At 40.2% G+C, this 17,366-nt stretch overlaps 2 protein-coding genes across 5 annotated transcripts; one reads left to right on the top strand and one right to left on the bottom strand.

Annotated features, from left to right (window-relative positions):
- Window positions 1–1,847: 1,847 nt before the first annotated feature.
- Window positions 1,848–8,208, top strand: pdzk1 (PDZ domain containing 1). 3 transcript variants are annotated; one of them, XM_034694193.1, is made up of 8 exons: window positions 1,848–1,902; window positions 2,979–3,188; window positions 5,114–5,327; window positions 6,083–6,415; window positions 6,505–6,698; window positions 6,777–6,998; window positions 7,075–7,422; window positions 7,658–8,208. In XM_034694193.1, exons 2-8 carry the CDS (start codon window positions 2,982–2,984, stop codon window positions 7,709–7,711), a joined length of 1,572 nt encoding a protein of 523 aa, XP_034550084.1. In that variant the 5' UTR covers window positions 1,848–1,902; window positions 2,979–2,981; the 3' UTR covers window positions 7,712–8,208. The 3 variants fall into 3 exon arrangements, with proteins under 3 accessions (XP_034550084.1, XP_034550086.1, XP_034550087.1); XM_034694195.1 differs by lacking the exon at window positions 1,848–1,902 and having other exon boundaries at window positions 2,895–3,188; XM_034694196.1 differs by lacking the exons at window positions 1,848–1,902; window positions 2,979–3,188 and adding an exon at window positions 3,572–3,679.
- si:ch73-390b10.2 (Golgi pH regulator) lies at window positions 8,120–17,296 on the bottom strand. Of its 2 annotated transcripts, none has more exons than XM_034694197.1 (14): window positions 17,038–17,296; window positions 14,758–14,817; window positions 14,498–14,601; window positions 14,308–14,414; window positions 14,088–14,189; window positions 13,833–13,953; window positions 13,651–13,731; window positions 13,457–13,566; window positions 13,266–13,357; window positions 9,754–9,846; window positions 9,582–9,677; window positions 9,096–9,185; window positions 8,946–9,011; window positions 8,120–8,859 (listed from the first exon to the last, which is right to left on the bottom strand). In XM_034694197.1, exons 1-14 carry the CDS (start codon window positions 17,077–17,079, stop codon window positions 8,653–8,655), a joined length of 1,371 nt encoding a protein of 456 aa, XP_034550088.1. In that variant the 5' UTR covers window positions 17,080–17,296; the 3' UTR covers window positions 8,120–8,652. The 2 variants fall into 2 exon arrangements, with proteins under 2 accessions (XP_034550088.1, XP_034550089.1); XM_034694198.1 differs by having other exon boundaries at window positions 13,266–13,354.
- Between the last annotated feature and the right edge of the window lie 70 nt (window positions 17,297–17,366).

The following is a 17,366-nucleotide window of genomic DNA, read 5'->3' as shown; positions in this document are numbered from 1 at the left end:
ACAGTTTGCAGATTTGTTTTTCTTGGCATTGGTGGAGTTTTTGTCACCTTTGTCCCATCCAAAGGACAGCAGTGTCAGAATGAGCGTTTTATAGCCAGAGGACCCTCCCATAGTTAGCAACCATAGCAACCATAAACCTGCACAACTAGACTACGCCCCAGATTATCCTGAACTTTTTGAACATAATGAATGTTGTAGGTATATAGTAAATTTCTGTCTCTACACAAGAAGTTGAAACATATCTTGTTCACAAAAAAGTGCTTTACGAGGAAACACGAATGTAAAACTTTAACCTGTGAGGACATAAAAGTGTAGATCTTAGAGCTGCTTCCCAGAAAAAATGTAAAGACTGTGAAATTGAACTTAATGACCTATTTTACTGTCTATTAAAGACAGTTTATCAGAGTTTTGACCAACTTGAATGTCAGCAGGTGTGAAAGGGGGTGTGCCTGTTTTTGTTTTGTTTTTTATTGTATGAGCTAGAAATCTTAACTTTGCTGTGTATACAACAAATTATCCAAGGAGATTAAGAAAAAATCTGATTAAGTTGATTTATTTCTATTACGCCATGTACTTTTGATTTAAAGAACTAGTTTCAGGTCTCGTGACATGTGCAGTAATGTAATTAATGGTAAACAGAGTTCTCATCCAGAGAAAAATCAAAGATAAAGTAAAACATTTTTTTGTGTGGCTACCTGTGGTTGAAAAGTGGCCACACCAGCAGCCTGTCAACCATGATGTACAACGCAATTTGTCTTGTATCGGTTATCCAAACATGACCATTAATGATTCCATAGAACCTGCAAAGTAACATCCAGAGATGGAAGCTTCAAAAGAGGGGTTCATAAACTAAAGGGTGAAATCTGAGTACTTCAGTCCACTTGTTTTGTACAGTGTGTGGTGGCGACCAAATACAGAGCTAAAACTGAGAGTGAAACTTTTGATAATGTTCAGCAGGTGGCTATTAACATGAACCTATTTGAAAGAAGATGTTGATGTGTAAACTCTGGATGTGTATAAAAGCATTATGTGCTACCACAATAAGGAATATACAGCATTCTGGACAACCAATAACAACATAAAATACAATTTAAACTCCTCTTCTTCATGACAGTTAAAAAAACGTAACAATTCAATTCTAATGAGATAGCCTCTTCTCAAGATTTCTAAATTGGACTGCACCAGGCAAAGCTAGTTATACCTTATAAGGTGGATACAGCTTGTACATGCGTAAAATTCCAGTGCAAACTGAAAGATTTTGCCAATTCATATAATATATGAAAAGTATCTAGACAGGTACATTTTTGGACATTTCTTGACATGCCACATTTCCTCATTTTTAAAAGCTGTTTTTTGTAACTGTAATGTCAGCTCATAAAACACTGAATATTGTCATGTGAAGGTTGTTTTTTTGTTGTTGTAATGACTTACACTTTTAAAATATTCAATACATTTAACTTTAAATACTTATTTTTCCTTGACAATACAATTCCAATCTGATTTCTATCAGTTGGACTTGGGCAAGTGATGTCTACATTTCCTCGGATGCATTGCTGACTGTAATGCACCCACTATGATATTGCCTGAAATTGCTGATTACCACCTGTACCTTTGACCACTAAACAGATGCCTGCTTCATGGCTTTTTCTTTCTACCCTTCCTCTGAGTACAGACGGCATAAGGCCACGGCCTTCTGAGACATTCCTGACACAAGACACTGTTAAATAACTCAGCCTTTAGGCTCACCTTTGGCCTGTCAAAGTTCTTGCATGGAGAGAATTGGGAGGAAGGGGAGGAGGAAGTGGAGAGCAGGTTGAAGATACAATAGATAACAGGACAGCAGGGACTGCAGGGACAGGTGAGCTCCTCCTTTGGTCTGGAACACTGAGCAGAGAAGAGCTGGTGAGTTTAATTTCTAAACACTCAATTATTCAATTAAAAAAAAAGTATTCTTGAATATCCTGTTATCTTCCTTTAATCTTTGATTAAGTGAAGTGACTGTCAATCATTGCCTTTTAAGACTCTTAAAAACTCAGTTTTTGGTAAAACAGGTCACTAACAGTGATAAGGTTGTTATGAGAAGACGTGGGTTTAATGGTTATCATTAGTTCAAATTGTTGGGAACCATCAACATCCAGTTAAATATATATTATTTTATCACATGAACAGTTTGTGAGTCCAATTGTTGAAGGTTCGGTGTGTTGCTTTCCCTTAATTGTGGAAACTTTGAGATGAAAATTTAAGTGAACTTTTGTTCAAAGTGTCTTTTAATTCTGAGACTGTTAGCTTCTTGCTAAGTTTCCAAAGTTTAAGAGGATAGGAATCAATAAGGTGAGTTTGGGCGATGATATGTTTGGGAAATTCTACTATTTTCTCACAAATTATGTGGGTTTGAATACTTCAAACAGTAGCATCTGTAAATTCAGATCAAAGTTGTGAGCAAAATTACTCCAAAAGAAAGTTAATGTGGAAATTAACTGTCTAAGATATTCAGGATAAAATGGCTGGAATGTTTTTATTGTAAAGATTGAGACAAAGCTTACATAGTATGAAGGTTTAAAACACGACCAAACAGTATCAATAACCCAAAACAAACAACTGGCTCCAAACCATCAGCTGTTTTGAGTCCAAATACCAACACTAAATGGAAATAACATATAATAAGAGGATTACAGTGAGAAGCGTTCCTCACATTCAAAGTCCAGTTTGTCATTTAAGGGAGAGTCATCAACTCTGCCAGCTGTGCCTCAATTAACCATTAACTGATACCACAGCTCTGGTATGGAAGATTAACTTTTCATCTCAAGTTATCAGCACTTTTATGCTGCTGCTTTAGGTCAGGGGTTATCTGCTATTAAGACGCTTTATGAGTGATAGTAGGACAGGGGGTTACAGAGAACAATATTCTACATCTGCTACCAGTCATTTTTATTAATTTGAAGTTGATATAAACCAGTTCTTACCACTCTTTTCTGTAGGACATGGCTGGGTACAAGCCAAAGGTGATTTCTCTAACCAAGAAGCCAAGTCAAACATTTGGTTTTTACCTGAGGGTGGAGCATGGGGAGGAGGGTCACCTCATCCGCTGCCTGGAAATGGGAGGTCCAGCTGAACTGGCTGGTATGAAAGATGGAGACCGCATCCTGAGAGTGAATGGAGCGTTTGTTGATGGAATGCCCCATTCAGAGGTATGTGGGGTGTGGAATTACCACAGTGCACAAATTCAAACAGAAAGACTGATTTGAACAAGACCAGATCTGAAATAATATTTTTTTTTAAGTTATCGGATTTGTAAAAAATAAAACTGGATACATGATTAAATAACAACTAATTTAACTTACATGTGTATTATAATGCATAGTCTGGATTGTTTCTTTTCTAACCAGTTGGTAAAAAGAAAAAAAATCCTTAGACACGGCTAAGTTCATGAAGTTAGCTTAGTTGTTGCTAACTAGCAACCAATACTGTAAAACATCTTGGTTGAGCATATTTGACATCAGCCACAATATAAACTGAGGAGTACAGAAAGTAATACACATTTATGTTACTTCTTTTTGATGGGGACAAAAGACATGACTCTTGGAGATTATGAAGCAATGAAAAAAGAAGCATGGTGTGCCTGAACTTCACAGGAATGTTAGCAAGCTTAGCTAGCACTAGCTTGCTGTTGCTAGAACATGTGAGCTACTCTTACAAGATTGATTAGGAAAGTTTAAATGTTAGGATGGGTGGAACTTTCAGATAAATTATTAAATGTGTGTCAATAACATTGATTTATTATCAAGTAATTGTGGTGACGGAAGAAATAAAGATTAAGCCTCTGAGTTCAAGACCTTTACACTATTTAAATCAGGGTAACGGTATTTTTTATGAGTTCTTCTCTTGTATTTCTAGTTTGGCTGATAACCATTTAAAGGTGACATATCATGCAAAATTGACTTTTTAATGGTTCTTTACCTGAAATATGTGTCCCTGGCATGTCTACAAACCCCCCGAGAATGAAAAAAATCCATTCTGCCCCTGTTTTGATTTCTACACCTTTCTGTAAATGTGTGTGAAACCAGCCGTTTCAGACTTCCGTGTTTTTGTTACGTAACAACAATATCCGGTCTGTCACGGAGTCAGAGCTCGGAGCTTGTTCAGCCCATAGACTGTATAAAATAATACTGAATCCCTCCCCCGTTTTTCATTACCTGCACAAATGTGTGCTAACAAGGAGCTTAGGAGGGAGGCATGCTAGTTGTAGGCTGTCTTAATAAACACAAAGGTTGGTTTTACTCCCCACGTCTGCAGATTTGAAGATATAGTGGATGATTTTTATTTCTCATGGATAAGTGCTAGCGCTAATTAGCATAGCCACATAGCTATATGTTCATAGCTGTAGCTGTAGCTGTAGCTGTATACCAAGACACACGTCGACATACTGACAAATAAAACAACAAGAAACACTAAATCTGTGACCAATGGTTCAGAAAGGTCCCGCTGCCTTTCTGGCAGAGGTCGGTTTTACTCCCCACGTCTGCAGATTTGAAGATCTAGTGGATGATTTTTATTTATCATGGATAAGTGCTAGCGCTAGTTAGCATAGCCACATAGCTACATGTTCGTAGCTGTGTACCAAGACACACGTCTACATACTGATAAATAAAACAACAAGAAACACTAAATCTGTGACCAATCCTTCAGAAAAGTCCTGCTACAGGCGCCTCTCCGTCAGGATCAGATTCAGAGGGTTGAAGTAACGCGATCTCTGAGCAGCCGTGTATATTCAGCCAACATGTAAACATTAGATCAACGTGCTGGAGAGCCGAGGCACATCCACTTCCGGAGGGGGCGTGGTCAGAGGGAAAACAGAGTGTTCTGATGAGGAATGAAGAAGAGGACTTTTCAGGCATGCCAAAATCTGATTTCAAAGTGTTTTTTTGAGCATAAACTTTAAAGACATGTTTTGGGGACCTCTTAGACCAATATATATTGATGAAAAAAGCGTGATATGTCCCCTTTAAGACATTTTATTGGTGTCCAGCATTTCGGGGCTATATTGATGAATATAATCTGTGCCAGGCATCTGTTTCTATAACAATAAGCTGTGTATCTATCTCATTGGATGTAGGTGGTAGACTTGGTGAGAAACAGCGGTGCATCAGTGACCTTTCACATCCTGGATGAAGCCTCTTACAAGAAAGCCAAATCAAAGGGAGTGAACCTGTCCAACTCTCAGGGCGCATCAGTTGCCAACAGTGTCTCCAAACAGGCTGAAAAACCCAAACTCTGCTACATGGTTAAGACCAGCTCAGGCTATGGATTTTCTCTGCGCTCAGCCAAAGGTGAACTGACTTTCTCTGCTTTTAGCTCTTTGCTTTTGCTTACCTTTAGCAGTTTATAACCTTGCTTGATCAAAGTACATGGTGTCATCAGTATTGGGTGCGGTTACAAGTACAACGTCAGCACTGATTACATCAAACCACACAACATCTTTTAACCAGGGAGAGCAATGAAACGCTGGTTTACAACCTATTCTTGAGTTACTCTTTAATTTAAACTCAGTTACATTTACCACTGCTGACTTGATGGAGTGGCTCAAGAAACCTGTAGCCTTCTGATTATATAATAACATTTATGATGAAAGATGTGGACAGGTAAACAACTGGTTTGTTTAATTCCACTGCTAACCACTGTGAACTGCTCAAAAAATGAGAGAAAGTGTATCTCCAACACTGTTTCGTACATTTGGGGGACCCAATTCTTGTGTCTCCAGTTGCATGTCAGACTGTAAACAAAGGAACCATTACTGTGTACTGGATTAGCTAAGCAGTTAAATCCCATGTCCTATGTACAGAGGTTTTGGTCCTTGGCCTGGGTTAAACTCCAACTCAGGGCCCTTTGCCAGAAGTCATCTATCAGCCGATTGGCTCCAAGATTGTTCTTAATCATGGAACACAAAAATTCTGAAGATAAAAACAGCAAAAGGGATCCAATAGCAGCATAGAAATTAAATTACTCGCGAATAACTGTCTGGATACAGTAGCATCTTAAAGCTTGTACATTCTACTATTTAATACCTCTTTCATATCCTTTCTAGATGAGAGGGGTTTGTTCATGACAGAGGTGGTCTCAGGCAGTGTGGCTCATCAGGCGGGGGTCAGAATCAACGACCGTCTTCTGGAGGTAAATGGGGAGAATGTAGAAAGCCTGACACACGAAGACGTAGTGGGCAAGATCAAGTCCGCTGGCAACTGCATCATGTTCCTACTGGTTGATGAAGAAACAGACAAGTACTACAAGAACAAGCATATGAAGATGGGGGCATGGTCAGCCACAACCAGGTATCTCCCACACAAGCCACGTAAAATCAACATCACCAAAGGACCTGATGGCTACGGCTTCATGCTGAGGAAGGAGACCAACCAAAAAGGCAAGAGCATGATTGGTGTATACTCACTAGCATTTTAAGGGGTTTGTTTTAGGCTTTGTTTTTACTGTGTGCTCATTTACCCAATGCAGAACACTTCATCAAAGACATTGACAGAGGCAGCCCAGCAGAAGCAGCAGGACTGAAGGAGATGGACAGACTTGTGGCTGTGGACGGCAAGGAAGTAGAAAGCTGCAACCATGAGCAGGTGGTGGACAAGTTCATGCAGAGTGGCAACAAATGTCTGCTTGTGGTGGACAAAGAAACGGACCAAATGTGCAAGCTGGTGAGTCAGTGTGTCACTGTCATACTTTGATATGGACAGTAGACGATCTACATAAAAACATTCTGATGTCCCTCACAGGGGAAAGTAACGCCGATGCTTTTCTGGGAGGAGATGCATGATTCTAACTTGCCGCCCAGTTACACAGAGGCTATGAAGTCACCTGCTCCAGTCCAACCAGCCATACCTGCTGTGGACACAACAGTGCTAAAGCCTAAGCTGTGCAGGATGGAGAAGGATCCTGCAGGCTTTGGCTTTCACCTAAATGGCATTCAGGGTGTGTCTGGACAGTACATCAAGGATGTAAGATTAACCAGAAATCAACAGCATTCAATCAAGCATGTTTCACTCGCAAGTTTTAAGACACTCTTTCTTTTAGGTGGTGAGGGGTGGGGTAGCAGACAGATCGGGTCTGGAGGATGACGACATCGTGGTGGAGGTAAACGGGATAAATGTGGAGCAAAGCGACCACGATGAAGTGGTGCAACTGATCCGCAGAGGTGGAGACTCCTTGGAGATGTTGGTGGCCAAAAGGAACGTCTATGACCAACTCAAAGCTAAAGGAGTGAACGTCACACGCCTGCTCCTCGGGGAAACATCTTATGCTCAGGTCCACAAGGAATACACTCCAGAGGCTAGCAGAGAGGAGAAACACGAGGAGGCCAGCAGAGAGGAGAAACACGAGGAGGCCAGACCTGAAACCCCCACTGAAGCAGTCAGAGAGAGGGTGAGTGGAGACTTTTAAAGATACTTATCAAAGAACAAGATATGACCCTCGTTGTAAAGACATATTTTCCCAGACTACATGTTGTATTCTTATCAACCAGAAGGTCACTAATCTTCAAAGCATTTTATTGAGACTACACCTAGTCACTATGAAGTTCCTTAATATTTATGATTGAACATATAAACAACAATTACCAATGTCTAAAATATTTGATTTTACATTTTCTCTCTTCTAGACCTCATCTTCATCATCGTCTGCATCAGTGGACAGTTTAGATGAGAGATTATAAGAAGCCACCGGATGACGTCCCTCATTTCACCCTTGTCATTCTTAATGTTGATCAATCTTTTTGACAATTCACGCAGCCGATCAATGTCAGGGGAGTTAGAAAGATGACATGGATACATGGACAGTGATGACTTTGGAAGCTCAGTGTCATACCTCAATCATGACTGAATAGCAGCATGTATAAAAAGTTGAGAATGAAGCATAATCCTGAGTCATTTTGTCTTCCTTCAATGCAAATCGTTGATCCAGCCACAGATGTGTCGGCACGATGATCAGAGGAATGCTCTTATTTAAACTTAAAAACCTTGAGAATGAGAATTTACGACCTGCAGAAGCTCAAATTAAAATGTTGCCAGTTAATGCTGTGGTCTTTAATGTATAGTTCTGTAAGCAAGAGTTGCTGTCTTTATTTAATGTTCTGAAAATTTAACTTTTTATTTTCATTTCTGAAATTACAACCTTCATGAACACAAATAAACACATACGATCTGAACTCAGCGTACGTCTTTGTATATGTTTATGTTCCCAATAAAATCACACAACAGTCTTCAGGATGAAGTTCACACAACATGTTGATCTTTCCTTCAAAGAGTCGATTTATGCACTAAAGTGGAGATGTGCCAAGAACAGTCCGGCTCCAGTGTGTTTAGACTGCAGGAGAAACCCTTTAAGCCAAAGTAGTAAAAAGTTTAAGAGCACAAAGAACAATGTTTTGTTTCGTTGGTGAATCACATAAAGGTATGATTTTTGTTCTGTGAATACTTGAATTAAGGAAGTGGTCTTTAAAGGTTTATTCATCCTTTGCTCCATCACCTACCTCTAACAAACAGCCGTTCCTGATTCAGGAACAGGCAGTCCAGATAATTATGTCCAATGCTTAAAACAAACTCATTCTGGATGTGCCGTAATACCAGATTCAAAGTCCTCCCAGGAGCATGGGGATCAGAGGGCCATGTGTTTCTCTGGTGCCTGCTTGTGCGCGAGATAAAGGAAGAGGATGCTGGAGAGGGCGCTGACCAGGAAGATGACGTCAAACCACCGATGGTAGAAGTTAAACTGCAGCTCTCCCAGAACCTCTGTCACGATGGAGCGATACTCCAGCGGCATGCTCATACGCATGAGCAGCACGGATGATACAAAATACATCCCCTTAGAGAGAGGCAGAGAAGAACAGTTTCAGCTTATCCGTCTCTTGTGGGTTTATGCTCTGATTATTAAGTTAAAGCAACACTCACCATGATCTGAGCGAGGACTAACACGATGACGTTGGACGACTTGCTGCTTGAAATTGCGTAAAAAAACTAAGGATGCAAAAAAAGCAGTAGATGTGGTTAGATAGACGTACATCTTTAGCCTCTGCTGTTTGTATCATGTGATAGCTTTACCTTAGTGAGCGTGATGAGTAAGCCACGAATAGATGTGACGATTATTATTCCCACCAAGATGAAAGAGATGTGCTGGGACCAAAATTTAACCTGCGATGGTTAGAGAGAGAACAAGAACAGAAGAGAAGAAAAGAAAAGCAGTTAAGTACAGAAGAGGACAATTTTCTATCTGCATCTATCCTCTATTCATTAAATATAAAAGAAAGGCCACACTCTGAGTGTGAGCGATGAAACTCACTCTGAGTGTGAGCGATGAAACTCACTCTGAGTGTGAGCGATGAAACTCACTCTGAGTGTGAGCGATGAAACTTACACGTATCATTTTCTACATGGGAATGATGTGAAGTGATTGTTATCAGGTTTACTGCAGAGAAGGCAGCACAGAGAGATGATAATGCTGCAAGTGATTATCTTTACAGGAGGCCACGCAGTGTGACATGTGGCTGTTTCTGCAGGTGTGTGTAGGTGTGTGTTTGTGTGTCTTACATCAAACTGGATGCCCAAGTAGTTTACTGTGATTTCAATGCCCCTTGTAACCGGATCTGTCTTTCCAACTCGATCAAACACAATGTTGATAGTGGCCTGTGATCAACAGAAGGAGGATTTTAATCAAAGATTTTAACAGATTATTTTTTGTTTTATCTGTGAATGTCCTCACCATGAAGATCTTCCAAACACAATAGATGGAGAAGAAGTAGCCCAGGAAGTTGAAGTACTTCCCCTGGAATGTCCTCGAGTACTCGATTCGTTCCTGAAGATAAGGAGAGGTGATGGTGAAGACTGAGCAGAATGTTTATCACACATAGGAACATCAAAATGGGCAGAGTGAGTGGAAATAAATGTGTTTATCTGTTATGGCAGTAAGTGGCATCACAGATACACACATTAAAATAGTAAAAAACTTTATCAGGGACTGATTTGAGCAACGATTGATAAACATGATGTTAGATGCAGAGGACTCCAAAATCTAACCTGTATGTGTTTCAAAAGAAAGCAAAACTTTGATTTATGTTCTTACTTTAGAACCTGTTGTGTGCTAATAGTAATAATGATGTAATAACAGGTGCTTAATTTTTTGTTCGGTACCAGATTAGCAGAGTTAAGCAAAATTTTGTAGAATATTTAGTTATTCAGCTATCATTACCATTAGCATTAATGAGGATTACATGGTTTTTAGAGATGATAGTAAAATGGTCAGACAACTAGAATGATCGCAAGTTCAGTCTGCAGTATGCATCAATGACTTTCTAAGCCTACATTGGATAATCACAACCTTAACCCTAACCCTAATCACAACCCTAACCCTAATCACAACCCTAACCCTAACCCTAATCACAACCCTAACCCTAATCACAACCCTAACCCTAATCACAACCCTAATCACAACCCTAACCCTAACCCTAATCACAACCCTAACCCTAATCACAACCCTAACCCTAATCACAACCCTAATCACAACCCTAACCCTAATCACAACCCTAACCCTAAACACAACCCAAACCCTAATCACAACCTTAACCCTATCCCTAACCCTAATCACAACCCTAACCCTAATCACAACCCTAACCCCAACCCTAATCACAACCCTAACCCTTACCCTAATTACAACACTAACCCTAATCACAACCCTAACCCTAACTCTAATCTTAACCCTATCCCTAACCCTAATCACAACCCTAACCCTAATCTTAACCCTATCCCTAACCCTAATCACAACCCTAACCCTAATCACAACCCTAACCCCAACCCTAATCACAACCCTAACCCTTACCCTAATTACAACACTAACCCTAATCACAACCCTAACCCTAACTCTAATCTTAACCCTAACCCTAACCCTAATCACAACCCTAACCCTAATCACAACCCTAACCCTAATCACAACCCTAATCACAACCCTAACCCTAATCACAACCCTAATCACAACCCTAACCCTAAACACAACCCAAACCCTAATCACAACCTTAACCCTATCCCTAACCCTAATCACAACCCTAACCCTAATCACAACCCTAACCCCAACCCTAATCACAACCCTAACCCTTACCCTAATTACAACACTAACCCTAATCACAACCCTAACCCTAACTCTAATCTTAACCCTATCCCTAACCCTAATCACAACCCTAACCCTAATCTTAACCCTATCCCTAACCCTAATCACAACCCTAACCCTAATCACAACCCTAACCCCAACCCTAATCACAACCCTAACCCTTACCCTAATTACAACACTAACCCTAATCACAACCCTAACCCTAACTCTAATCTTAACCCTATCCCTAACCCTAATCACAACCCTAACCCTAATCACAACCCTAACCCCAACCCTAATCACAACCCTAACCCTAACCCTAATCACAACCCTAACCCTAATCACAACCCTAACCCCAACCCTAATCACAACCCTAACCCTAATCACAACCCTAACCCTAACCCAAATCACAACCCTAACCCTAATCACAACCCTAACCCTAACCCAAATCACAACCCTAACCCTAATCACAACCCTAACCCTAACCCTAACCCAAATCACAACCCTAACCCTAATCAAAACCCTAACCCTAATCACAACCCTAACCCTAATCACAACCCTAACCCTAATCACAACACTAACCCTAACCCTAATCACAACCCTAACCCTAACCCTAATCACAACCCTAACCCTAATCATAACCCTAGGATCAGGGGGAGAATGGTTTTGTAACAGAATAAATGCACACAATTGGGCAATTATAAGGCTTCTCATAAGAACACCGTACGTAAAAGGGTTTTCAACACAAACCATTAGTTTTTTGCAAAATTAACTCTTACACTCTTAGTTGCCCTTGGAACTATTTGTATTGTAAAACGTATCAATGTAAATACTTCAGACCTGTACCATAGTGATAAACAGATAACACTTCAATTTGAATCAAGTAAATACCACTTGTATACTTTAAAACAGAGTGTCATTTCATTCCTTTAGGACTCAACATGACAGCATTTATACTTTTCAAGTAATTGATCTTAAACGCTTTCAGAAAATTAACAGTAACAAGACTCACATATCCCAGCGAGCCACCAAATGGTATCATAACAATGGTGTATGCTGTTTTGTAAAGACACAGCACAATTTTATGATTTACTAAATGTATTCAAATTATTTCACGGACCCCCCAGTCTATGGTTCGCAGACCCCCAGGGGTCCCAGGACCCCACTTTGAGAACAACTGAGCTAGAGTACGCTAATTGAGCCAAATGTACAACGTAAATGTAAACCTTAAACAATATACCCCCGTTTCCTGTGAATGCATGATTATGAAGTGAAGGAGAAAAGATGTGAAAAAAGTTGTGCAGTGTCGCTGTCTTTCCCAGCACAGCATGCACTCAACTTTCAATGAATGGGGATGTGTTTTGTTAATCGGGTCAGGTCAAATGCAGCCATGTTGGAATAATTCTCCAGGACTATATGGGATTTTCCAGGACATTTTACTTTTTCTCCCATTTTCCAGGTGTTTTCCAGTACTGGAAAACTGGTCAACTGTTTTCCAGGTTTTCCAGGACGCGTGGGAACCCTGTTTAAGTGTGTTCTCCCCTTTCCTTTCCTACCTCAGTGCAGTCTGCTTTTAACTGTCTCAATAATCTTTGACTGGCTTGGGCCTCCCACAGCACACACTGCCCATACTGCCCACTGTAATAATCAACTGAGGGAGGGACAAACTAGGATCCCAAACAGAGATGGGAAACACAAACAAGCAACCACACCTGTATCATGGTGAATAAGTGATAAAATTCTTATCTGATAACAGTCAAGAACTGAGGGTCTGTTTCAGAATAACTGCCTTTGTTGACTGATTCCAACTGAGACAGTGAAAAGTCAGTCAGTTTGAGTCGGACATCTGTAGTCGAAGAAACTACATCCTATATATGACTTGATTTGAGCCTTTTCATAAGTCTTGACACGGTCAGAGCTGTCACTGTGCAAGTCAGGACAAACACAACAACTAAAATAAACATGACGCATTGACAACAGATTTACTCGGGCCACTTGAGGGCAGCAGAAACACGTTTGACATATGACCTTTTAAGCTGTTGTGTTAAACTTTTAGAAAGCATCTGATTATTTATCAATTAGTGGAACCAAGCATGATTGGCGTGTTTGTACATCTGCATACACATATGTGTTACCTTTGTGGCTTGGAGGTCCACAGTTTCCAAAAAGAGCTGTCGACTCAGTTCCTCGAGAGCATCAACCTCCTGCTGGATCAGAGAAAGGTCTACAGAGAGGAAGTTAAGGCTTGTATCTACTTTATAACTTTATGATGACATGGACACAGCTAAACATAGTATGTTATTTTAAATAATGATGTAAAGGATACTTTCACTGCCTGTTTGAGTTGAGGTAACACTTTTGATCATGCCCCAGAATCCTCTTTGTGTGTTCTGGTCCTCTCCACGCTGGTACATCTGCCTCCGTGTCATTGCGATTCTACACACACAGAACAAAAGTCTAGACACACTACAAATTTGTTTTATTAATCATATTGAGTTCCTTTTTGTATTGTGTGCTCACCGTTTCTTTTTGCTGACAATCATGTCCATCGTCTGGAGCAGCCGCCTCTCCAGAGCAAGAATGTCACTGTCTGTTACATTTCTGTGACAATCAGAAAACAAGCAGCATTAAAGCATCATGTCTCACACAGGTGATTTTGAATGATGATGTCAAATGACAAGAAAACCCAGAGCGGAGCTCACCTGAGGAAATAAGACATGTACGTGTAGGGACAGTTGACCGCACCAAAGCCGGACAACAAGGCCATAAGCGTGACTCCGATGACACCAACTCGACTGATTAGCTGCTCAATGGACAGAATGCCTAAAATAAAAGAAGCACCAGTAACACTTTTGTTTTGCTTTACTTTTCATATGTGTTGCAGGCTTTTAAAATCTGAGGAAGAAACGTCAACAAGTAGGCATAAAATGTCAAAAAAAAAATGGGTGCAGACTTGCCGTGTTTTGGACTCAGGATGGGGAAGGGGTCTCCCAACTTCCAGAAGAAGTACATGAAGGTAAACCAAACCATGCAGGCGAACAGAAGCTTCTGTCTCTGCACTACACATACACAAAGCAAACAGCTCACTGATATGTGTAAAAACATCTTTTTAAGAGCACCTGCCACTTTAATTCAATGTATTTATTTAAGAATTATCAGCTAATCAGCTTTACTTACGCAGGCGTATGTTACTGACAACAAAGTACCCAATGTAGAAAGGCACCACAAAGATTAAAACCAGCAGTATCACATATAGATTCAGCTTCCAGTGGAAATACCTAGAACTGGGGCAAAGAAAAGAAGCAATGATCAATAAGCAGATACATACAGAAAACATATGGTCATATATTACAGAAAATGAACTTACCTACTACTTAAGGCACCCAGGATCTCAAAGATGATAAGCTCAAACATAGTACATGAAAAAGCAAACGTGATGGAGAAAACCATCTGGACAACATACTGTCGCACCTGTCAGCAACGAAACACAAAAACATTAAAAAGTGAGTCCTCAGAGGACTTCCTGATTGAGATACTGAGTCCTCTGGTTATTTGACTAGCAGTCAATACATCCATCTTGATGGTTATTTCAACTTGTGAGTAAATGTGCTTCAAATGACACTGTACCTCATAATCTTTGAACAGCTGCCGCATAAAGAATAACCACCCAAATCCAAAGAACAGCACCTGTGTTGGAATAAATTTTAAGAGAAAGGAGAGAGGAGAAATTACAGTGTGAGATTTTACAGCAACCAAAATACAACATACAAGTTTCAGCAATACCTCTGTCGAGAGATGGCTGTTTTTTACTGTAAGGAATGTGTTTATAAACCTTTAGCCATTGTAATAATAAACCTGTTAATATAAAAGACAATCATATGTTACAATGTTACAATGTTACAATGTCATTTAGCAGACGCTTTTATCCAAAGCGACGTACATACGAGAACAAGAACAACACAAGCAAATATCGAGACAAGAGGAAACAAGAAAAGTATGGATAACAAAGTGCTTCAAGTCCATTTGGGTGCAGGTACTGCCAAGCAGTGTAAAAGCAATGCACAAAGTAAATAAGAAAAGGCAACTTTTCTGAGAAAAACTACAACGTGTCTGCGAGAGCCTTCAAAGCTAGCTACTTAGTAGCTGAACTCGTAGACAAATCAAAAAGCCACACACTGTGGGAGAGACATTAACACTACCTGCAAAAGCCATTGTAAATGAGATGCTTTGCCTTGACACAGTTAAAGAAGTAGCCAAAGCCCCTCTCTCAGATAAATACATTCATATATTGAGAGAGTCATTTTGGAACACTTTTGGGGCTTCCCCCCTCACCACCCTCAACAACACTGTGTATAGTGTGGACAACTTCCGGTTCCTGGGATCTACTGTCTCCCAGGACCTGAAGTGGACCTCCCACATCAGACTCCATCAGAAAGAAGGCACAGCAGCAGCTGTACTTCCTCAGACAGCTCAGGAAGTTCAACCTGCCCCGAGAACTGCTCATCATCTTTTACACCTCCATCATCCGGTCTGTCCTGTCTCTCTCCATCACTGTTTGGTTTCCTTCTGCCTTCAAACGTGACAGGCACAGACTGCAGCGCACAGTCAGGTCTGCAGAGAAGATCATTGGAGTCAGCCTGCCCTCCATCTAGGACTTGTACCGGTCCAGGACCAGGAAGCGGGCCAGTAACATCTCTGCAGACCCCTCACACCCTGGACACTCACTTTTTAAACTACTCCCCTCCGGTCGGTGTTACAGAGCTCTGTACGCAAAAACATCCAGACACAGGAACAGTTTCTTGACCCAGGCCGTCACACTGATTAACACGTAACACTGTGGCATAAACTAGCTACCTCATGGACAGAGCCACCTTCATCCTTGCACTATTGCACATTTTCATGTTGTCTATTGTTTCTTTTATTGCACTCGTGCCTTTTGTACTTATATATACTTATATATACATATATATACATATATACATATATATTTATTTTTTTACATATTTTTTATTAGTACTTGATTTTTAGTTTCTGTCTACTTATGTTTATACAGGGAGTACGCAAAAATACCGGGGTCAAATTCTTTGTATTCTTGAGATACATTGTGATTAAAGTTCTTTCTGATTTCTGATTTCTGGTGGTGTGACTCCGGATTTTTTTAATGTAAGAAATAAGCCTCTGCTCTACAAAGGTTGAAAAACACTGAGATAGCTAAAGAGTTATTAGCACTGTTTAGACATCATCCACATAACATCCAATCCTTCAGTAAATCAGTCTGATCAGTGCTTCTTTGAATACTTATTTAAGGGTGAACACACACAGTTTGACACATCTGACATAAAAATCTGTGCAGTTGTTTCTTGCAATGCAACAGGTTATTAACTTCCATGTTTTGTTTTTTTTAATGTATGAATTTCACAATGAAATTACTGAAACAGGCTATGTGGTTCAAGTAAGGAAAATCAATTAATTTGTCAAGGTGTGCTTGGCAAGTAGGTTTGTTTTGATGCAAATTTTTCTATAGCATATTATTGCAAACTGACTGAGATTAAACTAGACTACTGGTTTCACTCAGGTCAGCTGCTGTTGTGCTGGTTGTGTAAAGAGTTTTTTAAAACAGTGTGAAAAGGGTTCATTCGAGTGCAAAAATCAAATCAACATCAGGACTCTTGTAAAGACAACGTCAGCACTTCTACTAAAACAGTATGTGTTTTTAAACTGCTGGAACTTTTCTATACAAAAGTACGCACAGGAACAACTAACACGTTGTGGCACATAATAGCCACAAATCTAAGGATAACAATGCAAAAACAAGTTCATCTTATTCTCTGGAAACACGCGCTGAATGTTATACTTAGTGGTAGCTTTACATGTAGCAATGTGCCCGACTTTACAACTCATCGTTACCTGAGAGGTGAACATGATGACTGAGTCCACCAGAAACGACATGATGCCTGTAAAACAGCTCCTAGTCCGTAAAAAACTGGCGCAGCATGAGCAGAAGGGTCAATAGTTTTTTTAGTTCATGTTGATATGAAGAAAGCTAGGCTTGAAATGTTTGTTACGTTGTTATCGCGCTCATTTTGAAGCATTTGTGTCTCAGCTGTCAAGTTTCAACCAGGTTTCAACAAGACGGTAGTCCACATGTACGTCATCAATGTGAGCCAAATGAATACACTTCCGTCTCAGGAGTGTGACGTCAGACAAACGCGAGACTGAAATATGGAAATATCCCA

This window comes from Notolabrus celidotus, chromosome 10 (genome assembly GCF_009762535.1).
Source record: "Notolabrus celidotus isolate fNotCel1 chromosome 10, fNotCel1.pri, whole genome shotgun sequence".
In the NCBI taxonomy this organism is placed as follows: Eukaryota; Metazoa; Chordata; class Actinopteri; order Labriformes; family Labridae; genus Notolabrus; species Notolabrus celidotus.
Note: the sequence above shows the minus strand (reverse complement) of the source record. Positions and strands in the feature narration are given on the sequence as shown.

Excerpts from the sequence above, each read along its gene's own strand:
- pdzk1 (XM_034694193.1), top strand. The coding sequence starts at position 2,982 with ATGGCTGGGTACAAGCCAAAGGTGATTTCTCTAACCAAGAAGCCAAGT. Across the intron at positions 3,189-5,113 it reads ATGGAATGCCCCATTCAGAG|GTGGTAGACTTGGTGAGAAA; the intron begins GTATGTGGGGTG and ends CATTGGATGTAG. Across the intron at positions 6,699-6,776 it reads CGGACCAAATGTGCAAGCTG|GGGAAAGTAACGCCGATGCT; the intron begins GTGAGTCAGTGT and ends TGTCCCTCACAG.
- si:ch73-390b10.2 (XM_034694197.1), bottom strand. The coding sequence starts at position 17,079 with ATGTCGTTTCTGGTGGACTCAGTCATCATGTTCACCTCTCAG. Across the intron at positions 13,358-13,456 it reads AACTCAAACAGGCAGTGAAA|TAGACCTTTCTCTGATCCAG; the intron begins GTATCCTTTACA and ends ACTTCCTCTCTG. Across the intron at positions 9,186-9,581 it reads ACTTGGGCATCCAGTTTGAT|GTTAAATTTTGGTCCCAGCA; the intron begins GTAAGACACACA and ends TAACCATCGCAG.